The sequence below is a fragment of the Benincasa hispida genome, chromosome 9 (assembly GCF_027475165.1).
Source record: "Benincasa hispida cultivar pf3 chromosome 9, pf3_genome.v1.1, whole genome shotgun sequence".
Lineage (NCBI taxonomy): Eukaryota > Viridiplantae > Streptophyta > Magnoliopsida > Cucurbitales > Cucurbitaceae > Benincasa > Benincasa hispida.
Genome location: NC_143486.1, coordinates 85,845,323 through 85,859,488, shown reverse-complemented (window position 1 = coordinate 85,859,488; position 14,166 = coordinate 85,845,323). Strand labels below are relative to the sequence as shown.

General features: G+C 30.5%; 1 protein-coding gene across 1 annotated transcript; it reads right to left on the bottom strand.

The window, feature by feature from the left end:
- Window positions 1–242: 242 nt before the first annotated feature.
- LOC120085795 (aspartyl protease family protein At5g10770-like) lies at window positions 243–5,214 on the bottom strand. The gene is made up of 3 exons (XM_039041990.2): window positions 4,681–5,214; window positions 2,259–2,702; window positions 243–1,398 (listed from the first exon to the last, which is right to left on the bottom strand). The coding sequence occupies exons 1-3, from the start codon at window positions 4,829–4,831 to the stop codon at window positions 575–577; spliced, it is 1,419 nt and encodes a 472-aa protein (XP_038897918.1). The 5' UTR covers window positions 4,832–5,214; the 3' UTR covers window positions 243–574.
- Window positions 5,215–14,166: the final 8,952 nt, after the last annotated feature.

The following is a 14,166-nucleotide window of genomic DNA, read 5'->3' as shown; positions in this document are numbered from 1 at the left end:
TTTTCAAAATGGGTCATGTCCATTTTTGTCTTTTCATAATTCTGGGCCTAAATCTGTATTATAAAAACTCTATATTTGCAATTAATTTTATCTTGTTATATAAACTTTAATTTTTATTATATAATCACTATCTATGCAAGCTCTCCTAAGTAAAAGGACGAATAAAAAGAGACAAAGATAATGCAGTTAAGAAAACAACTTCGGTCATATTTGAGCTTCTAACCTTTCGATCTAAAAGCATATGTCTTAACCAGTTAAAACTTCAATTGAAATTTTTTGTCTTATCGTACAATAAAAAAGAAAACATTACAACTTGTAAGGGCTGTAAATTACAATAACAACAAATATGAAGCAACAAACAAAAGGCTTTGAATCCTATACATTTGCAAACTTCTTTCAACCTTTTTTTCTTCTAAAATTTCTTCACACAATTCATCAGTAATCCAATTTCCATGACCCTTATTATAAATAAAATTTCTTTCCTTTTTCCCATCAAATTTTCTTCTTTGAAATTTTCTTTTTTTTCTTTTCATTATTAGCCCCACAACAAACCTACTTTTATATTTATAGCCCTCTAACAACCATTATAACCAAACCCAATCTTCCCCCCACCGACATCGTAAACCACCTGCAAAGTCTTCTGCTGCACGTTCCCAATAATGGCGATGGTGCTCGGATCCCGATTACCGGCGAACGCCAAACACACCTGATCCGTCGATGCTCCGTACAAGATTCCGGTGCCGTCAAGATCGATCTCTGTTCCTCCTTTGAAAAGAAACGACACTTTCGGGATCGATACGGCGGCGTATTTGCTCAGATCGTAACACGTGTCCAAAATCGAAAGCTCCGGCGCCTTCGGATACCTCACCATTCCTTTCTGAAACGCCGATTTCAAGGCACTGTATGCATCCGGCGGCAGCCGTGTGATCACCGTGCCGGAATCGATGATCGCGCCGGAGGTCGAGAAGACCGACGGCGAGATCGGGATCTGTGTTCCGCCGACCTTCATACCTACGATGTTGAGGCCGTAGAAATTCGCGACGCCGTGTGCTTCTATGATCGGCGTGTATTTCAGAGCGCCGCCACCGCCACCACTGCCGAATGTTAGGTAGCCAGTGGAACTGGAGGTTTTAGGGAGGCAGTAGGAGAAGATCTGGCCGTACTTTTGGGCTGTCTGTTTGACGATGGAAATCTTGTCCTGGCCAAGGCCGATGAGACCGGCGGCGCTGCCGAAGAGTCCACGGTTGTTTTGGCCGCAACCGAAGAGGAAATTGTCGATAACGTCGGTGGAGGTTAAGGTTAGAGTTTCTTTAGCGAAATATCCGACGGAGAAGGATTGATCGCCGTATTGTATTCCGTAAATGCAGGATTTCGCGGCGGAGCAACCTGGCTGATTCCCTGTATTTTCACATCAATTGTTAATTAACTTTTTAGTCATACATTGATATGCTTAAGTTTGGTTAATTCAATTTTAATCTAATTTTTGGAATCAATGATTTTCACTTGTTTCTATATTTAAAAATATTATTTTAACTCTCGACTCTTGAATTTGGTTTCTTACCGTGATTATGAAATGGAAATTTAAAACTATTTTTAATAGTGATAAAAAAAAAAAATTAATTAATTATAATTCTTTTAAATCAATAAATTAATCTTAGGATCGAAAAGTTATATTTATAAAATTATAATAATTTGAAACATAAGAATTAAATTGAAATCAATCTCATTAAAGACCTAAGAAAGTAGCATTAAACTACCCAAGGACGAAATGTATTTTTTCCTCAAATTTTAGACATTTGTAGTTAATCTCTCTAATACCTAAAATTACAGTCTCAAAAGTTCAATCTCTCACCTTTAAATTTAATAATGATGATGATGATAGCAAATTATAAATCTAATCTCTCATCGGTAAGATTTGTGTTTATTTGATTTTTAAGTTTTTATCCCTATTTTTTAAAAATATTTTCTTTTTACGATTTACAAATTTCAAAATACAAAATTAAAATATTCGAATTTTTGTAAACATGAATTTCAATTTTTCTAAAAGACATTAAGTTCAAAATTACTTTTTTAATAAACACATTTCAAATTTTGAAAATTTATTAGACATTTTTAAATCACGGAAGGGATTAAATTTTAAAATTGAATTTTGAGTAAAATAGTTTTCAATTGTGTGTGAAAATTTAAAGAGGTATTAGAGAAACTTAAAGAATTAAGTTAAGAAATTTAGTTTAAAGGAGTAATTAAAGTGAAATTACCAGTGCCTGATTCAAGCTGAGCGCAGTCAGGGGAAGAACAAGTGATATTGGAATAAGTGGTGGATTGAGAAGGAGCGAAAACAGGGTCCTTTTGGTCGTAGCAATATCTAGCACAAGGCTCGCATTGAGTCCACGTCAGATCGCTGCCGGTGTCAAATATAAGCGACAGGTACTTCTTCGGCGTCCCTAGACCCACGTTCACTATGTAGTTGCCGGAGCCGATTGTGGCACCAGACTTTGCCGGAATTTTTGTGGCCTTCGACGGCCGTAAACTGTCCATGGCTTTGAACTTCCCTGAGAATTTAGAGTTGATGAAATCCACTCGAGCCTGATCTTGCACGAACATTTCCGCGGCCGTTGGAGATTTTGAATCTCCGACGCCGCATGGGCCGTGCCGGTGAATTACCTCCAGTGACGACTGCTCTCTCTGACTTGAAATATGGGCTGCCACAAGCCATCAAACAACAAGATTAATTATATTTCTTTTATTTATCCAAATACTTTTAAAACTAATAATTAATATATAACATTATTTTAAAAATATTGTAAACAAAATTTATGGTGATAAATTCTATTATTGATAGACATGACTCTATTGGTGATAAGCTCCTATTAACAATATAACCTATTACTAATAGACTCTAAAAGTTGGATTTAAATTTTACTATTTTGAGTGTAAATAAAAATGGAGTACAAAGATTTAAACCTTCAACCTTGAATTGATACATATCTATTATTGTTAAACTATATATTTATTAAAGAATTTTCTAATACTATGAGAATACTATACTCCCCAATTAGTGGATCCCATTGAAAATAAAGGTAAATAAAAGTTCAATTTCCCAGGAGATACTACTTTTGGAATAATCATATGAAAAATTAAAAAAAAAAAAAGAAGAGAGTTTCGATACCACTAGAAAAAACAAGTCTGCTTGACTATTTTGGATTAAGATTGGTTAATATAAAATGATTATACTTTTTTTTTAATTTATAATATTCACAAGTAGTCAAATATATCATAATTTAGGAATAATTTTTTTTAATCATATATTGAAGAAACAATTAAAAAAAAATAAAAGACAAAATATTGTGTTTGGGCTAACAATGGGCTGTATTCATAATATGGGCTTCAAGAGGCCCACCTGGAGTGGTTGATGGTTTCAAAGACGCAATTATAGCGGTGGCTTCAGTTGGAGCTTTAATTACACAGCCGTATGAGGTTGCGGAATATTTGCATCCTCTGACGCTGTACTTCTTTGTCTTTTTGTACTTTTGACTCTCTACGTAAGTGTTATTTTTCCAATTCTAAATATAAACAAAGTTTTCAATATAAAAAACAATTATTCTATCCCCATCATTTATTGACTTGTTTGAAAATGCTTGCTTCTAACATAAGCTCATCTACTAATAGAGCTCATTTCAATATTTAATTGTTTTTTTTTCCATATTTAAAGAGTATAAAAATATTTAGCGAGATTTGAAGAAAGATTATCTTTCTAATAAAAAATTTATATTCTATGGACTCGTAAAATGTGGTGAGGATCTTGAAAATCTTTTTTTTTGCAAAGTGCATTACAAATAAAGAAACCATACTATTATAAAAAGGGTAATTAAAATCCATAATTAAGCAAGCAATTCGTCACCGTACTTAAATAATATGAAATTTGGGCCCATTTATTGACTTTTTTTTTTCCCTTTTCAATAAATTGATTTTTTCTTTTGCTTTTTAGCTACAAAACCAACAACCCACCGATAAACATTTTTCTTTTTCTATTATTATTTTTGTGTTCTTTCAAATTACTCGAATTTTTGGAATCTTTTATTTTCTAACTAAGCTATAATTAAAAGAAGAATACTGGTTACACATAAATCCATGTTATCTCTTTCTCTATCTATATGAACAAAATAATTTTCTAACAATTAACAGACTAGATTACATCTAAATCCATGTTATCTCTTTCTCCATTTCTATGAAAATTATTTTTTAATAATTAAAAAAACTAATTATTACGTGACAACTTTTAATTGGAGGTAAGAAAAAGCTGCACAATTTATTTTTTTTAGTTAAAAACTGTATAAATAAATCTCAAGTATAAATATTAAGGTTGAAAAATTAGTCATGGCTATGTTCAGGACACGTAAGCATATGTTCGACAGAGAAATTAATGGTGATTCATGCCTAAATATATTAATACATAACATCCAAATATAAATCCCATAAAAAATTAAAAATATAAAAACCATCTTCCTGGTTTACAGAAAATCAACTTTTAATTTTTACCAAAATAAAAATTTTCCAATCCAATAATTTAAAAAGAAAACAGAAAACAGAAAATGTCTAAAAAAAATGAAAAGGAAATTCAATTTATAACACTGGAAAATTATTGTAGAGAGAGGAAATTAGAGAAAAGGAGAGAGAGACCTTGGGGGGAGCGGCGGGTGCAGGAGGCGGAGGGGAAAAGGCCGGCGAGTTCGACGGTGAGGTGGTGGGAGTCCGGCGAGATTTTTCCGGCGAAAGATTGAAAGAAAAGGAAAGAAAAAGCAAAGAAAAGCATTGAAGAAAGAGACGCCATGGATGAGAATTGAGAGAGCTCAGAGAGCTCTATTGAGAATTGAGATTTTTTGTTTTTGTTTTTAATAATTTATTTTGTTGATATGGAGAAAGTGGAAGGACGCTTAAGCCCTTTTTAAATAAGGACGATAAGCACCACTTCACAGTACAATTGTGGATTTTCAAATGGTTTTACGTCACACATTTATAAAAATAAAAATTTTAAAAAAAAAGCAATTCTGCTCCACTGTGCTTATCGTGGACTAGGGGGTTAGCCAATAACAGAGGTACACGTGGAAGTGAAAGGGTATTATAGTCATTTTAATATTTGGAAGTAATGAAAAGGAGTGATTAGCCCATGCAACTACCAAAATTATGTGCCCTCTTTCAATTTAATTACATTTTTATTAACTAATTTCACCTTTTTTAGGCCCTCTTTCATTTATAAAATTTGGCTTCACCTATATGATCTATACAGTCTATGCTAAAATGATTTAAAATCGATTGCACGTTAAACTTTAAATTAATTTTGAATTATTAAGAACAAATTTTAATTAAATTTGATTTTAAATGAATAAAAATATTTTTAAACAAAAAAAAAAAAAAAGGTGAATTTTAACTATTTTAAAATCATTTAAAGGCGGTTGACCTCCAACTAACCTTCAATTAGGTGCGCTATTATAACTCACCAAATATTTGGATTTCCCATTTAAGACATACTTAAAATATATACTATTATAATTCATAGTAAAATAATGTGCATCTTAAACACAAATTATTATAACACATACTATAATTATCAACTCAACCCCAAACAACCCATTTAAGATCATTCCCTCATTAGAATATTTCAAATTGATTTTTTTTTGTTCTATTTTATGTTCCTTGAATTTTGTATTATATAGTTTGTTCATTTATGAATTAATGTTGACTTTTTTTTTCTAGTTTAATTAGCACTAATGTTTACAAAATGATCATTATGTATACGTATAAAACAATATTAATGTTGTCAAAGTAAATACAATTCAACTGGTATATTAATAATCAAGAGATCAGTGATTCAAATTTCTCTATTCTAAATTATACTTCGTAAAAGTCACTTTGTTCTATATTAGATATATCTTTCTTTAATTGATGAAACAAACACTTCCTATTAAATAATTAATGGTCTAAATTTAATGTTTGGGTTGAGAAATGTATTTAACTACTTTTTTTTTTCTCTCTCTCTCTTGGTAGTTCAACTTCACATTAGCATATCACTGCGAGAATAAAAGTAATGTTTATAAATAAATAATAATAAATATGTTATTATTGGGAAGGTGATGATATTAATTAGACATCGTTGAGAGTTTAAAATTGATTGGATCTAAAATCAAAGAAGATATTATTTTGTTTGCTCAATTGGGGGTTGATTCACTCTTTCTAGATATAATTAACATCTTCCACTATCAAAATTTTGTAAAAAAATAAATTGAAAAGAAAATTAAAATCTCGTTTGATAACTATTTTGTTTTTAAAAATCAAGACTATGAACACTAATTCTACCTCTAAATTTCTTAATTTATTATCTACTTTTTATCGATAATTTAAAAAATCAAGTTAAATTTTGAGAATTAAAAAAATAGCTTTTAAAAAATTATTTTTATTTTTGAAAGTTGACTAAGAATTCAACTATTATATTTAAAAAAAAATACAAATTATTGTAAGAAATGTGGATAAAATAAACTTAATTTTTAAAATAAAAACAACAAACAGATCATAATTTGGAAGAAGACTTGTTATGTTGTGGCCAGCCTGTTCCGTAATTTGAACGGTGAAACGAGAATTTGTTGAAGGGACTGTGGGACCAACAAGACCCAATTAAGCTAAAGAAAGTAGTCATATTCATTCATCACGCAATGATAGGAACAGGGAAGCAAATACAAATAGGACTTTTTTTTGGGAGAAAATTTCCACTAATACCATAATATTATATTTTTATTGTATGTCATATCAGCATAATTTTAAAAATAGATAGGCTCACTAATATTAACATGGGATTCACAATATTAAATATGACTCTCATAGTATTATAATTTTTTTTATTTTCTTCCAAAAAATAATTAATAATAAATAAATTAATCTCAATTTCATCATATTTATTTTATTTATTTGACAAAAGACTTATAACTCACTCTTATTCGGTTGATTTAACAAATTTATATTCACCCATTTGAATCTTTTAGTCAAATGATTTAATGTAACGACCCGACTCCCTAGGACTTAAGTTAGACCGTTACTAAATACATGCATGCATGGAACTCAAAACGACACTCGTTTATGGCGAAATAAATGCTAATTAAATAAAGTAAGTTTGAAAGACTTTCATTAAATTCAAACACTAAAACAATAGTAGGGTACCCATAAATCATAAAAGTCAATAAATAAGTCTGAAAGACAATTCTTAAAAGTAAGTTTTAAACACCAAAACTAAAAACTAAGAGAAACATGAGAAGAGCTTTAAATCTCATGGTGCGGAAGCGTAAAAACTAGTCCCAGTGGCTCGATCACGAATTCCGCTTGTCCATTGCCGGTGCATCTCTACCCTTACCTGAAACAACAACATGGAAAAGAATGAGTATAAAATACTCAGTAAGTAACCCTACTACTAGGGTCAGGCTGGGCATCTATATCCTCTAGATACTCACCTCCGGTGAAACATATAAATTGCTCTAGTCCTCATGGGACACATATGCACAGAAATAAGAAGGAGACTGAGTCCTATCCTACTGTAGTTAAGTATGACCACTACCTCTGGTGAATCCTGAAGGAGACACAAACTGGTGAATCCCGAAGAAGACACAAACTGGTGAATCCCGAAGGAAACACAAACTGGCGAATCCCGAATGAAACACAAAATCTAATGGGCATCTAACTAATCAGTAAAGACATTTACACAGTCTCAACATCATAATCATCACTGTACGAATTTATGACATACATATAAACCTCAACATCATGGTTCTACGACATACATGTATACCTCAACATTATGGTTCTACAACATACATGTATACCTCAACATCATTAGATCAAATACAATCATATGGAAGCACATATCATCTCATATGCTTCAAGTGTTTATGTGCATAAATAAATAATTCAGATCTCGTTCCAGAACATACTTTGATCATATTATACTATCAGTCTACCATGCTAACATTCTGCCATAACATACATTTATCATGCTAGCATACATCTAATGCCTGGCCCATGGGCAGTTCCAGTAGTAAGATTACTTACCTTAATATTAGGTCGAACCAAAAAGCAATTGAATCTTTGTGAAATTCTTGAATCCTTAATCAAGCCTAAACATAAACCAAGCTTTAAAATTAATAGTTAAGGCCAAATTCCAAACACCAAAATATTACAAAATTTTTCCATATAACCTTACCTATGGTGTGGTCCAATTCGAATTCACCTTCCAAACCTCCAATTTTAAGCCCAAATAATTAGCAAACCAAACTCTTCAACTTCACTGAACAACACCTCAATACCTCCACAAACTTGAATCCAAAGTTGAAACATAATGGGTATCAACCAATTGATGCCAAAAGTAAATGAGTATTCAAGAATCAACTGAAAACAAACCCAAACGGCAGAAATCTTACCCAAATCGATAGATCCTGTGACGGCAAAAGCGAACGACGCTTGAGCAGTGGTGGACGGAGGTCATGAAGAAGAAACTGATGCGGCAGCTTTGGGCTGTGTCGGATGGGCTCACGAACGTGAGGAAGAAAAGGGAGGTGGAGTTTGACTTTTTATTAAAAAAAAAAAAACAACAATAATAATAATAAAACAAAAAAGAAAATAAATATAATTACATTTAATTCCTTCCCGTTTTACACAATTAAATTCCTTTCCGTTTCAAAAGAAAATTAATTCTTGTCATTAATTTCCAATTTGAATTTCAAATTGAATAATTTCACGCAAACATTTAAATTCTCGCACTTACACTTGAATTCAAAAAATGCCTTCCAACTAATAACAATTACTGAAATTTCAAATAATAAAGTTACTGAAATTACATTATTACTAAAAAATGTGCGGGGTGTTACATTCTTCCCTCCTCAAAAAACTTTCGTCCTCGAAAGTTCATTCTTTAAAAAAAAAAAAAAACTCTGGGAGTGTTACATTTAACTTGGTATAAGAATAGGAAGGCTATCTTCAAATCTTTGCAATGTTGTTTTTTTTTTTTTTCAATTAATATTCTAATATTAAATTTACATTCATCTATTGATTTAAGATTTTTGGTTAATCAGTAATTTGCATATATGTATATAGATAAGTTTATGAATTGTTTTAGGTTAGGTGTTGGATTTATTTTTATGAAAAAATAAAATGATTGAAAATTATGATAGAAAAGTTGAGATGAAACAAACATTAGTTTTAAAAATATAAAACTAAAAGTGAACTTGTTATCAAACGAACTTTACGTGTGAGATTTTAAATGAATTTTATATCTTCTTTAAATGATTCATAAGAAGATAACGTTCGAGATAAAGTATTTATTAAAGTTAATTAGGGTTTATTCCAATTATTATTTCTTTTGTATCTTTTCTTTATCTAGTTTTTTCTTTTTATTATTTTTCTTTTTCTATTTCATTCCTTTGTTAGATCTATTAGTGTCAATTTATTCACCTTAGTATTGTATTTTGATTAAGCTAATTATTCAATAATAATATACAAAATTAACATGGTACCAGAGCCTATTTGGGGTTTATATTTTTCAGACTCTTCTTCTATCCTTTGTTGACCCGCCATTGACGGAGGATTTGCCAGATCCAGATTTGGTTCACTTGCTTAGTTGATATTGCGTTTTTGTTTGTCAGTTTCAGCCTCTAACATGTTTTCTGATCTTCCAAGGACTATTCCATTTTCACATCAGCAATTCATGAGTTTTGTTTTAGATCTCTCTATGAGGATCTCTGTTTCCAGTCCAATTTTTTTTTTTTTTTTTTTTTTTTTTTTTTTTTTTGTGTTTTAGTTTTTTGTGGGATCTGTCTCCAACCCAAAAGTTCAATGTATTTTAGTTCTTTGTAGGTTCTGTCTCCAACCCAGAAGTTCCATGTGTTTTAGTTATTCTTATTTCCAATCCAGGTCTATCATAATTTGATTTGAAAATTTTCTTCAGTTTTTGGCATAAACTTTAGTCGGTCTCTTCACAAACTCAAGTGATGTTAAAGTTAATTAGGATTTATTCCAATTATTATTTTCTTATCTAGTTTTCCCTTTTCAATATTTTTCTTTTTTGTTTCTTTATTTTATTGAGTCTATTGGTGTCTATTTATTTGATTTAACGTTGTATTCTAATTAAGCTAATTAATCGATAATAATATACAAAATTGACAATATTGAAACATTTAAATTTTAAGACAATAATGGAATAAATATAAAAGTTTAAGGAGAAAAAAGAAAACAGAGGGAGGAAATGACCAATATTTTGATATATTTATTATTTATGCTAAATTATTTTTGTCCATTGAATCTTCGAGACGTTTTCAAATTAATTTATAAAAGACATTAACTAATTGGAAATATTTAGTCAGTCAAACGTCAAAATATGGTCGACGTGTATCAAACTTTAAAACCCATAATTAAATTAATTTCTTTTACTAAAGAAAAACCTCGTCCTCTCAAAGGCATATTTAATTTAACTTTTCAAATATTTAATTTTTAAAAACTATCATTTAAGAAAGAAATTAGAATTTTTTACATCTCAAAATAATTTTTGAAACAATTTCTACTAGTTTGAACAATTTTTTATATCTAAAATATTTTAATATAAATGAATTTTTTGAAAAATATATATTAGAGATTTAATTTTTTTCTTAGGTAGAAAAGGAAAAATTGCAAAAACCACCCATGAACTATGGTAGTTATTACAATCATTTTCAATTTAAAAAATTACAAACGTTGAAATTGGGTCAAGTTGGACTTTCAAACTTACATAATCGTATAAATTGTAACATTTTTGTATAAGTTTAAGAGTTCAATTTTTATCATTCGTAGGTCCAATTTTTATCATTATTGTAAACTTGAGGATCCACTTTTATTACTTAAAGAAGTTTATGGAACCAATTTTTATAATTGAAAGTTGGAGGGTGTAATTACAAATATCACCCTAATTTAAGAGTGGTATTTATAATTTGCCCTTGAAAAAATGGGTTTCAATGTGACGAAAGCACTTGGGTTCTATGCAATTTCACGTTTTAATATAATTTATGTTTAAATAAATAACTAAAAAGAAGAAGAAACAAGCACATCACTCAATTGGGATTTAACTATTTTTAATTGATGTATTAAAATTCAAATATCCTTCGTCATTCTCTTGTATTTTGTTGGTTTTGATTGATGTGCTATTTTAGTGACTGATCCGAGTCGTCCTTTGGTCAATACACCAACAAAATAGAATTTCATCATTGTGGTGTTTTGTTCAACACGATTGAATGCTTAAATTCATGCGAAGTAAAAAAGGTATAAAATTGAGTATAATAAAATCACATACTTTTGAAGGTGAGGCTTTTTTCTTAATTATATTACTCTCATCCGACACTGTCTTCGAGTCTATACAGAGACTCTGGCATGTCAGTGAGGGATATGTTAAGTAGAGTTTAGCGATATAGCAATCAAATTGGAATTCCATGTCGGTTGTTAGCAAAGAAAATTTCTAGTACTAAATCACGATCATACTTTCTATGTTCACACTATAAATTTGTCTGCATAAATAATAGTTGACCTCATAGTAATGTTAATATGTCTGACGTAGCATATAATAAATGTAGGGAGAATAATTTCTAATATTGAAAATTTTCATAGATTTTAGTCCTTTGGTCTAAGCTTTTCACGGTCATTGAGGACATTCCTTTCCTAGACTTTAACTAGAGGGCCATGGGGCAATTGCCAAATAAATATCAACTACCAAGTACCTATCAATCTTGTAATGTAGTATTGTTTCACATGTCAAAAATTTTAATCCTCACATCTAAAACTAAAATATCTGTTCTTAACGAAAAAAAGCAACTAGAAAACTTAAGTCTTTTTTTTTTTTTTTTTTTTTTTTTTTTTAAGAAATAAAATATATAACAAATCACAAATTCGAATGAGGTATGGAGACCCTCATTAAATACAATTATGCTTATTAGATTGTATATATCTATTTTGTTTCTTTTCCATTGTAACCATTTGATTTGTTTTCTATTCTTCATGAGATTCAACATTTTGTTCGTATTTTTCATGAATCCCTTCATATAAATCTTCTACTTGCCCAATTATATTTATACCATAGTGTATTACATCAATGAATCAAGCAAAATAATGAATTGTTATATTTTATATTTTCTCTACTTTCTCTTGGTATCAGAGCTTCAGACTCACATCCCTTCCTCTTTTTTCCCCTTTCTCCTCTTCTTCTCTATGGCTACTTCTTCCAACGTCACCTCCCCCCACTTCCTTCTCAACAACATTTGCAATCTTGTTCCTAAAGGATTTAAATCCTCAGCGGAAGCGAATAAACTCTTTGTGTCAGTGAATTACATTTTTGAATCATATTCAAATCATATTCTCTTACATAACCTATAGCTTTAATATGCATCATATTCATATTAGGTATAATCTATAGTTTTATATGAATCTCATTCATATAATTAATATTTGAATCCTATTCAGATATTTATTTCTCTCATCAAACTTTATATTATAATGTATTCATATATATTATATTAATTGCATCTAATTAATTCCCTTAATTAATTTGAACAATTCAAATTAATCCAAAATTAATTGATTCTAATTTACCCTTATTGAGCTAGCAATGGGACCTTATGGACCTACAGATTAGAAGCTCCAATGATACAAGATTAATTAATTAAACTTTTTAATTAAATTAATCAATATTCATTAACTGTTGGTCACTCCACTAAAGACCGACAACCACATTCTTCGCACTGTAGATATATTTCTATGTCCATGGATATAACCAATCAACAGTAAGTTGACCCTTCACAAATTGCTCGTAACTACAGCTGGGTCAAATTACCATTTTACCCCTATAGTTACATCTAACTCCTTAGGTACCACCGATCCCTCTAATTAACAATAAGTTATAGTCTAACTATAACTAGACCCCTCTCTGGCTAATGAGAGGGTGAGGTCCCTCATTGTTCAAGACCTGAAATCAATCCTTAAATAAGTAATTGATCTACTTACCCTAAGACTAGGAAGGATTGAATTCCATCTTATGTAACTGTATTCTCAACTTCCCACTCGGACGAATCCCTAAAATGGTAGGCATATTGAGTCAGCGAATCTGGTCACTCTCACCCATATAGATCAAATCGGCTTCATAGGCAAGGGTTCATAACTCACTCAGGTTAATATCAAGTTACCTATGGTCTTTTAGTGAAATGTAAGCCTCTTCAAGTAACGGTGTTATAAAGAGAGACTAATCATTTTGTGGTCCGATCTTATACAAGTTATTTGTATAGAATACTCCCACTCACATGTCTCCACATGAATGATCAAAATTAGATAATTTGTAATACTTTAGAATAATTGTAACAATTATAAAGTGGATTGTTTCCATAGTATCACCAAGATAAGGTACCTAGCCTTATTCATATACTACAAACCATTCAGGTTATTACTTAAACATGATCCACTTGTATGTCACCACATACATGTTTAAGCTACATTAAATAACCTAGGATCTTAGTTTATCGGATTTGCATTAATGCAGACTAAATGCCAAATAAAATAACACTTTAGTTTATCAAATAAATAATGTTTGTACAAATAATTCACAAAGTACGAAACCCACAAGATTTAAGGCATCACCCAAAAATCTCCTACTTATCCTAAAGCTAGAAGAGTGTACAAATAAAAAGTATATAAAAAAGTATAGTATACAAAACAATAAACTAGGGCATATACTATACCCATTAACATCTCCCACTTGCCCTAGACCAGATGATGCATGTCCCGTAGACCTAGAATCTCTGGATGGGCAGTTGATTTTTGTGATTGGACATATGTACTTTTTACTAATTCGAGATTTGAAAGAATTTCACCCTACCTGGGAAAAGGCCCCTATTAAACAAGATCATGACCCTCAAACACTTTAGCCATGAGAGCCTTTGTAAATGAATCGGTAATATTCACTAGAAGAAATTCGGGCTTTAATGTCGGTTCGAAAAAGTGAAATCGGATGTATAATGCCAGTTTTTTTTTTATAAAAAAAATGATCTTTAATGTCAGTTTTAAATTGACATTAAAGATGGGCAGAATGATAATCGAGAAGGACGCGATAAATTAGGGATA

Excerpts from the sequence above, each read along its gene's own strand:
- LOC120085795 (XM_039041990.2), bottom strand. The coding sequence starts at position 4,831 with ATGGCGTCTCTTTCTTCAATGCTTTTCTTTGCTTTTTCTTTCCTTTTC. Across the intron at positions 2,703-4,680 it reads CACCCGCCGCTCCCCCCAAG|CCCATATTTCAAGTCAGAGA; the intron begins GTCTCTCTCTCC and ends GGCTTGTGGCAG. Across the intron at positions 1,399-2,258 it reads TCAGCTTGAATCAGGCACTG|GGAATCAGCCAGGTTGCTCC; the intron begins GTAATTTCACTT and ends GTGAAAATACAG.